The sequence below is a fragment of the Strongylocentrotus purpuratus genome, unplaced genomic scaffold, assembly GCF_000002235.5.
Source record: "Strongylocentrotus purpuratus isolate Spur 01 unplaced genomic scaffold, Spur_5.0 spur5_scaffold_14, whole genome shotgun sequence".
Lineage (NCBI taxonomy): Eukaryota > Metazoa > Echinodermata > Echinoidea > Camarodonta > Strongylocentrotidae > Strongylocentrotus > Strongylocentrotus purpuratus.
The window spans coordinates 35,585,672-35,595,907 of NW_022145599.1; the positions used below are offsets into that span (position 1 = coordinate 35,585,672).

Below are 10,236 nucleotides of genomic sequence, written 5' to 3' on the forward strand. Positions count from 1 at the left end.
ACAGTTCAATACAGAAAAAAGGATAGAGACTGAGCTAGAAAGAAACAAGAGATGCGCGTGAAGTGAAACTGACAAGTTAGACAGAGAGAGAGAGAGAAAAGAGAGAGAGAGAGAGAGAGAGAGAGAGAGAGTGAGAGAGAAAGTGTGTGAGAGAGAGAGAGAGAGATGATAATGGTGAAGTTAGAGAAAGTAGGCGGGTCGAAAGAGGAAAGAGAGAGCCTGAGATAGAAAGAGAAAGAGAGGGAGGTGGTAAAAAACGAAAGAGAGGGAGAGAGAGACCTAAGTGAAGAGAGGATTTACACAAACGCACAAATAGCGCACAGAAAGAGAGAGAATCAAATAATAATAAGAAGGATCTAATCGAGGCAAAGATCGAGGGTATGGCACGATATATATATTATACTGTTTTATTACGTAATAATAGACGCGCGTGTTCATTTGAATAAATGGTCATTGTCATCGTCTGTATCTTGACTACAACACCAACTGCTACATACATAGTAAGATAGGCGAATCACTTCAACAAAAACCTACAATAAATGTAAAACTCATTTGAAATCAACGGCACATGTTTTCCTCAGATCAAAATGATCTAGCAGAAACTGACACCCTTGAATCTTTCAATCATTTATGTAGAGAAGTGAAATGCCGACAAGGCACTGGTAATCTATTTGAAATGTTTGAAATTTACCGGGAACACCGGTAAATTTTTGATTATTCAATTTTTCGAAAGCAGAATTGTCTTAGGGGCTAATATTTGTATTGCTTATAATACATCCACAGGGGCATCCAAATATATCAACATTTTAAAGAATCGCTATCTATTCAATTTTCAAAATTTCCCAAAACTTTGCATTACCTTTAAGGCCGGGATGTGGGCAAATGTCGATCTTTTCGCCTGTCGGCTTGTGTGGCTAAAGGCCTTTGAGACCGGCAATGTTGGTCTGGTGGATTGTCGGTTGCCCGAGGCCGTCAGTCTCACAAAAGAATGCTTTTTAAAAGTTTTTTTTAAAGGTAAAGACCAGTATTGGAAACTCCCCAATTTCAAAAAAGAGAAACGGAAGTTCTTATTGCCAATTATGTGAAAGAGTATATGTTTCGACTAATACATAATGATAACAATTTTGCCGGGAAACCGCCTTCTAATTGATATATTTGGTAAATTAGTTTATCTATTGGTGTGTGAGAGATAAACGCACGTGTCGCGCACGGGTGCGTAGTCACATATACATCTTTCTGTGTACAGTGCTTGTAACGTTACGAAGACTGGGCCTAATTTCTTATCATTTTGATGATTCCAGAACCTTGCAGTACACACCTATACTTATATGACAGATGATTAACCTTTTCTGATCGATTCCACGACGTTTCTTTCACAATGCAATCGCATGACCATAACTGGTCTTTATCTTTAACAACTTTATTTTGAAATTAGTCATCCTAAGTAACAGCTACGGACTGGTCACATTAGCGTGTGAAGACCCGATCCCAAACGCCCCCACCTTACCATGATTATTAAGAACCTTTTTTTTTAAATCAGAAAATCGTTCGTGGAGCAACTTTAAAATACCCCACCCCGAAAATTGATCGCACGTTTGTAGGCTATTAAACCAACGCTTCACCAATGAAGCTAACTCTAAAGACTCAAGTTTCCTAGGTAACCCTAACCCTAACCCTATTACCAACTCTAACCATAGGTGTTGGACGTTCATGAATATTAACCTTATTTGTGGGGGTAATGTAGCCCCTCTAAAGTGTTGGGTGCCCCAAATTCGCCAAAAAAATTGAAGGCAGAATTTCACATGAATTGTATCATAATGTGAAAAAGGATGTCATTGAAGACACAAATCTGCACAGATCCCCCAATAAATTTGAAGATAAATTTGATATATTGATTAAAAAAATACATAATGTGGGTTTTCTGTTGTACGCAGAAATCCTAAACTTTGTTTCCTTCATCAATATTCGACTTCAAACACGTTTGTTTTGAAAATCCTTGCAGAAATGTGTCTCAAATGACATCCTCTTTCACGTTATGATACAATTTAAGTGAAATGTAGCCGTCAAATTGTTAGGACTCCCAACACTTTAGAGGGGCTTTAAGCCTCGGAGGCGACCTTAATATGACTGGGGGAAATGTGCTAATCGTCTTCTTTTGTTTGTTGTTGTTAATTGTTCTCTTGGGGATGTTCAAACTTTTGCCGGAAATCCTGGCTCCCTCCAGCAGAGAAGTGTGTGGTGTGATGACGCGCGCTGGACAGCAATGCGTAACGGAATCATTGCCATACAATAGACCCTATATGGTCATATATAACGTGTTTGGGTTATATATCAAATCAATACCCGGACCTGCATAATACCAGGAAATGTGCATGCATGTATTCGAAAAACAAAGTCAAGGATATGTGTGCTGGGGCACCATCTACAGTATAGATTAAAATGCAGTATATAATATAGTATCAGTATAATATCAGATATCAATGTGTCACTGGTGAAAGGAGCTATATTGAACTGATAGCTCGCCTGTATCATGGATGAAGTAACGTGTTATCAGATTACCTAGATCAGCAGCTGTATTTGGAACACATAGTATGTAAGTCCGTATATCGAGTTGTATACTATTCAAGTGTCGCTGTATATTATACAAATAATACACAGCAGTGAGGGTATTTGTAAAATTATCCACACTCGGCGGTACCTTTAAAACGGCCCAAACACCCTCGGCTGTCGCCTCGGGCGTGTTAGACGGTTACAAAGGTACCTTGTGTGGGCAATTCTTCCTAATGCCCTCACTGCTGTGTATTATTTGTTTTATAAAACGATGTTTTATAACATTATTTTACTAATGACCGGTCATTAGCATTTGATAATGACCGGTCATTATCAAAAATACGTGTGAGCTTAAATAAATGCCTGGTCACGTGTGCGCTACCAACCAATCATTTGATCAGGATTCACGTTATCATCTTATAAACATGTATAGTAAGCAAATAACTACCGTTGGTGAAGGTGATGGGACAAACTATCACTTCCGAGGCGATCTGGATGTAGCTATCTTTCCGAAGCGAAGCTGAGGAAAGATAGCGTATACATTCTGATCGACGAGGAAGTGCTAGTTTGCCATCGCCTGAAGCCAACAGGTGATTATTTGCTTTATATTCCACATCTAAAACAATTTAACTACAACAAAAAAGTACGTGTATGCATCTACATGAAAGACACCAGGCCCAAATTCACACCAAAAAAGTTAAAAGTTGAACCCAACCCCTTAAGGGTACGGTGCGCGCATGTGTTTGCCTTAATTGCGCTCATTGGTAATGCGCGCTTAATTACGCCTGTTTTAGTGCGCTTTTGGATAATCTTCAGTGAAAGTGCGTTGCCCTGTGTTGATAGTACCTCTATCTTCAGTGAAAGTGCGTTGCACTGTGTAGATAGTAGTACTATCTACACAGTGTAACGAACTATCTTTCATCACGTGATTTACTTTTGACCAATCGTAGAGCAAGATTATTAGTATGTGGAATATAATATACATGTACACGCATTGGTATTTTGCTTTGACGAGTAGATTACGTACATGACTCCTGGGGTGTTTCACAAAGATCCTAAGTTGACCTTATCTCTAATGTGGACCATGGGAAGCCATTAACATCCTTGAAAATACTTTGTAAAACTTATTTTTAACAGTCATAAAATTTTGATTCAAATTATTCATATCTTCTATTATCAAGGAGATTTCATGTTCTTGATGTGGAATTTATAAAAAGTGTGAAATACAGATAGGACTGTCTGCTTTCAGACATCCTGAAGACATTGCTCAAAAGTCTCTTTTACATGTTTTATGATAACTTTATTTATACACGCATATCTCTTACAACACAATGACTTTTATATTTATGTAATACAACAACATCGTAGCTGTTTGCTATAATATTAGTTTTCGAGAATCATATCGTGAGAAAATTAAACAATATGTGCAAGGCTATATCAGGGCCCCGTCTTACAAAGAGTTACGATTGATCCAAATCAATCGCAAGTCCTCCAATCAATCTCAAGTTTCCAGTCTCCTATCTCTTATGTACATATTTGCGATTGATATCGATCGCAAATAAGTTGCGATTGATATCAACTCTTTGTAAGACAGGGCCCTGGTTAACAATTGCAAAGCTATATAATCTAATGAACTAAAAAGTTGTCAAGCCAGGACAAAAATAACTTCATAATTATGCAAGCGATGATTTCAAATGCCTCTGTTCTCGAATCAAGTCCCACACGTATACCGTGGCAAGCTAAAAGATAAACTTGAGTTCTGGTTAAAAAAAAGAAAATGAATTCTCACAGAATCAAACGAAACTTACACTGAATGTTAAAGATTACAAATAAATGTCATTTGCCAACAATTTTGGTAGAAAATGTACACTGGCTGAGTAATGAGCATAGACAGATGAGGAAATCAAGGTAAGTATAGGCTCGACACCATTTGTGTAGTCCCGTATACATCTTTCTGTGTACACTGCTTGTTACTTTACCAAGACTGGGACAAATTTATTATGATTTTGATGACTCCAGAACCTTACAGTACACACCAATACTTACATGCTACACGATCAACTTTTTTCTGATCCATTTCACACCTTTGCTTTTACAATGCAATCGCATGACCAGAACTCAACTTTATCTTTAATTATCATGAGAAAAGCGTTCCTCTCTTGTACATAAAGCAGCTTTAGAGTGTTAAAGGCAGGCTGCTGTTTCGGAACCCCATTTTCTCCTCACTTCAAGACAAATTTAAAGAGGAAGCTCAGAGGGATATCAAGTTGGTTTGAAGATAATAGAAAGTGGTAGAATAAGGCAAAAAGTTAAGTTGTGAGCATAACTGATGTGATAGAGCTATAAGTTAAAGAATAAATATTAAGTTGTAGGCGTAATTAATCAAAAGCCCTTTGGCTCGTTAAGAGAAAATCATTTCCTCGTCAACGGCACTCCACTAATTTGATTTATTTATTTTTATTTTTATTGTTATTTTATTTCATTGCATAATGAGATTTAACGACATTAATCCTCTTGATATTATGGTGAAAGAATAGATCTATTTGATGAAGGGTGTTGGTAAATACATGTATCCACTATAAAGTAATCTATACAAATATGAAAAATGTGAGTGAATCAGTGGTAACCTATCCAGGTAAATTTTCTGATTTGCAGATTTCCGAATTTCTTTTTGCTCAATCACATCTCTGATAATCACCATTGTACTCTTTTGTATTCTTCATTTGATTCCCCCCTAAACTGTCATTGATCCACTCCGAATTTTTTCTTTTAGGGCGGAGCACGGTAGACTCCCATGTCTCATCTGCGTCATCTATCTACTCGCTGTCGGTTTTACGGTGGGGGTGACAATGGCCATCCTCGGAAAGTGGTCAGCTAGTGCCGTTGGTATTGGGGGCATTGCTATTCTCATCATCACTTTCATCCTCGTCATCGTCGTCATCGTCGCCGTCATCCGCCGGTGTCAAAAACAGAAATTATCTTCGCAGCCAGCGGGAGGGGTAGAGGCAGGGAATACGAACCCACATACGACAGTATCCACTGTGACTTTAGAAGGAAGAAGCACAACAGCTTTGCAAGCTTATGAAATGACATCCTCTGTCAATTTAGAACGTGCGCTGCAGTCTGGAGGAGTTGCCATGGGAACACAGCCAGGGTATCCTGAAGACCCCGCCCCGCCTTATTCTCTAGTTGCACGGAAGTAAGTCTGCTCTTTCTGAGTCCTCATACTTAGCCAATGTCTTTTGAAGTAAAAACATACTAATTGATAGGAACTTTAAATAAATGATAAACAAAAAAAGTGGGGACGATTTGTGACGAACTTTGGAAAGAAGGGGGGGGGGGTGGGGGGGGGGGGGTGGGGGGGGGGGGTTGACACTGGATTATAGTCGTCTACCGGGCACGGTAATATTTTATCATTTTGAAATGTATATAATAGACGTAAGTTTTAGCTTTAAGCGTGCTCTTTTAACACTTCGTGATGAAAAATTATAGATAAGCTACATGTATTCATGAAAACTGACAAATGTTGATAGTGGAGCGGAAAGGTTTTGGGGTTGCTTTGACAGAACCGTACCCTTAGCTCCCTCGGATTATATTTCTGAAACACAAACTGTCTAGTAATTCTATTACAAACCCAATGACTCGACCAACATTGTTATGAATATAATTTTGAACATGTTTTTTTATAATTCCTTTTAAGAACTAATTATGTGTGAACAGAAAAGTGTATTTTAGTTTCTTTCTTTGTTCTTTAAAAGCTTACTAGGCGCACCGTGGTATCCTCCCTTTATGCTATCCGCTACTAACCCACCAGACGCGACATCAATTCCCTACTCCCAACCGGGAGCCACGTTGCCGGTAAACTACACGACTCCTTACCCTGTACAACTATCGACTGACAGTGATGTGGGCGTGGTCAATCCAACCTCCCAAGAGAACGACATCGTCCCGCCCCCGTCGTATAATGACGTCATGACGGGTAATGTAAAATACGACGAGGTCCAGAAAATGAACCCGGAACGGGACCAACTTAGCTGAACATCCTAATGCTTTGCAATCAGGCGATCCAATGTTTGCCATTTTGTATACTTTTTTTTATTGTGTAGGGGTAAATGAAAACTTATTTTTATACTGGTGCCATATCGTATTTTAATATTTATTTTTTGAATGTGGCTAATGTCGAACGTTTCATACTCTTAATCTGAAAACTTTTTTCGCAGAAACCTAAACCAGAAACTATTTTTTGCGTCTATTTGTTTTCAATAATTTGTACCTTTATAAATGTATATTTGTACGTCTTGCCCAGCTCCTATTTATTGTACCTTTTTAACATTATTTTGGATACCTTTTGGATATCCTTTAATAGAAAATAAATGAAAAGTAGCTGTAATTTAAAAAAAGATATATATATATCAAGTCAAGTAAACTTCCACTGACTCGTCTTATTGGTTATCATGCCTAATTTAAATCGCCTTAGCGTTAACGTAAATGTTTTCCTGAAAGATATAGATCACGAAGTGTAGAGTAAGTACTGTAACGTGTATCAGGATCATTGGTATTATGTCATTCTAACTATACACACAGTAGATTAATTGTAACATATTCCAGTAATATTTGTTCCCAATTTTTGTTTTGAAATGCTGAAGCTGCCATCAAATATCGCAGAACACTCTTCATCCAGCGCAAGTTCTTTCTTCTTAGAAACTGCAATGTTTCTATTAACTGATACTTAATTTTACTTTTTGATATTACTCACATATCATTCGAATTATGTACAAATCTTTATAATACTCATAGACCTATTAAAGGGAAAGTCCGTCCTGATATTAAATTGTTTTAGTAGAAGCATAGACCTTAGAGGAAGAAGTCAGTGAACGTTTGAGAAAAATGCCGATTAAAAACAAGAAAGTTATGAATATTTGTAGTTGCGATCAATCGAACACGAATTGGCAACCATGTGACGTATCTTGGAAGCTCTCCTCCCATTTGCTTAAATGATTTGATTTGATTTTTATTTCTGCATTTTTTCCAAATAAAATATAACTGAATAACAAAGAACATAACATACATGTAAGGTATAATACAACATAAACAAACAATAATTTCTTCATGTCAAAATGTTTTTTTACATAATATATGTACATATAATAACGAAACTTATTATTTCCATAACATATTATCATAAATTTAAATTATTATCCGAACTATTCTGTTGGAAAAGTGCAGGAGACCGCAATCATAAGCAAAGCTTGACAAGGATGGCGGCCTAAAAAAAAAAACAAGAACATAACAAAAATCTTAAGGTAAAACTTAAAATGAAAAAGTGTTCAAACGATCTTTGTGTATGAGTTGGTGAGTGTGTTGTGCAAGTGTATATATATATATATATATATATATATATATATATATATTGTGTGTGCGTGTGTTCATGTGTGTGTGTGTTTATGTGTGTGCATGTGCACAAAATGAAAGTTTATGAAATATTAAGGTTTTATTTACAGAGAAAAATTGAAATTCTGCTTCCATAAAAACCAATTGAATACCAGAGTGAACTTCCCCTTTAACATATTGATTTATATTTGATATTTGCAGGAGTAATTAAGAAAAGTTGTATTAATGATTTAATGTATTGCATTTAGGGTTGATATTGTCTGTCTTAATGGTTGCATAAACACTTAACTTACGTTATGTTAATAACGTGAAAAGAATAAGCATTACGCACTTTCATATAGTTCATTTGTCACAAGATCTAAAACAAAATGTAAAACACAAAACGACAAATTTGAAATAATTTTTTTTACGGCATCGGACTGTATGCATTCAGTTCCACTATAATGAAAAAATGCTCATATTTTGCTATGGATGAGATTAAAAACATTCTAATTAGACAGCCGTGTCAATTGTTATTGGAGAAATATATATGTACAAGTGAAAACGAATGGTCTGTATCGCAAGTGTTTTTTGTATTTTGTAAGAAATAGATGTAAATAGTTTATAAGGAAAGGAAGAGATGAAGAGAGAGAGAGAGAGAGAGAGAGAGAGAGAGAGAGAGAGAGAAAGAAAGAGGGGGAGGGGGAGCGAGGAATGGGCAGGGTACCAATGTTTTATCAGTACCTAATTCATGTAAATTGCACCATACTATACTCTGTCATCTCAGTGATCTGTAATATGTCTATGATATGTCTGTCTGCCTCTTTCCATCTCTCTCTCTCTCTCTCCCTCTCTCTCTTTTGTTGCCGTCATTCGATCTCTGCAATTCTTTCTCCCCCTCTCATTGTCTCCTCTTTGATTGAATGAAGCCTAGCAAATAATGATAATTTAATAATAATAATGAATCTAATGTTAGCTGATGCCGAAATACACTGTCATTCATAAAGGTGGAATATTTTTTTTTAACCCAATTTATGGAATTATTTAAAAAATAATTTAAAAATAATAGATCTAGATAATAGTAAACATTCTCAGATTTTATTGAATAATAATTTGCCGATGTGTGTTTTGCGTGACTGCTAAAGCATGTATATGCTACTATGCTTATCAACTAGGGGACCTATGCCCTTAAATCATAAATGACAGTAATGAGGATTAATGCCCCACAAAAGGGCACTAATATAGCACATCGACACGGTGTTGATCCTGAGGCCTCACAGTTACGAGGCCATTGCTTTGTCACTGAACCATGACTGTACGCAGCGGGGGCTAGGGTAGGGGGCAGTTTCCATAAATTAAAAAAACAACAGAAAATGCAATAAATTTTCAATAATTTATTGCATTTTGCCCAGGCCCCCAACATAAACAAATCCTCTGGACGACCATGCATAATGACAGATAGCGTTTCCACTTCTGGCAATTCCACTTCTGACAAATCAAGTTCTGGCTCGACTGGAAATAGTTTTTTTTTGCAATTTTTAAGGTAATAACTCTGAAGAAAAAGTGTATATCTTGTACAGGTCCTCCAAACATACCTGGGGGTGTTTCATAAAGCGAACGACTTTTTTTTCAATAATTTATTGCATTTTTCCCGGGATAAAACAATCTTCTGTTTGCCTATGCCTCGAGCCATAATGCATGGAAGTCCAGAGGATTTTTTTATGTTGGGGACCAGGGTAAAATGCAATAAATTATTGAAAATTTATTGCATTTTCTGTTTTTTATTTTATTTATGGAAACTGCCCCTACCCTAGCCCCCGCTGCGTACATTCATGGTTCAGTGACAAAGCAATGGCCTCGTAACTGTGAGGCCCCAGGATCAAAACCGGGTCGATGTGCTATATTAGTGCCCTTTTGTGGGGCATTAATCCTCATTACTGTCATTTATGACTTGAGGGCGTAGGTCCCCTATTTAATAAGCATAGTAGCATATACATGCTTTAGCAGTTCCGCAAAACACACATTGGCAAATTATTATTCAATAAAATCTGAGAATGTATCCTATTTTCTAGATCTATTATTTTTAAATAATTTTTTTAATAATCCATAAATTGGGGTAAAACTAAAATATTCCACCTTTATGAGCGACAGTGTATGTTTCTGTGTTTATATGCCTACAGGTGTACAAAGTCAATGCTGGAAAGGACAAAAACATCACAGCGATCTCACGGTTATGTAACATGACTGACGCCTGTCCATCGGACCTCGCTGACCCAATGGATTTCCGATGCAACGAGGCCGCATCCAAGCGTGCCT

At 36.9% G+C, this 10,236-nt stretch overlaps 1 protein-coding gene across 1 annotated transcript; it reads left to right on the top strand.

Moving 5' to 3' along the window:
* Positions 1 to 2,377: 2,377 nt before the first annotated feature.
* LOC115923676 lies at positions 2,378 to 7,560 on the top strand. The gene is made up of 3 exons (XM_030984840.1): positions 2,378 to 2,593; positions 5,324 to 5,749; positions 6,309 to 7,560. Coding segments are annotated over exons 1-3 (708 nt in total). The 5' UTR covers positions 2,378 to 2,591; the 3' UTR covers positions 6,589 to 7,560.
* Positions 7,561 to 10,236: the final 2,676 nt, after the last annotated feature.

Bases quoted from the DNA above. Each gene is read 5' to 3' on its own strand.
- LOC115923676 (XM_030984840.1), top strand. The intron at 5,750-6,308 runs GTAAGTCTGCTC...GTTCTTTAAAAG, and splicing joins TATTCTCTAGTTGCACGGAA to CTTACTAGGCGCACCGTGGT.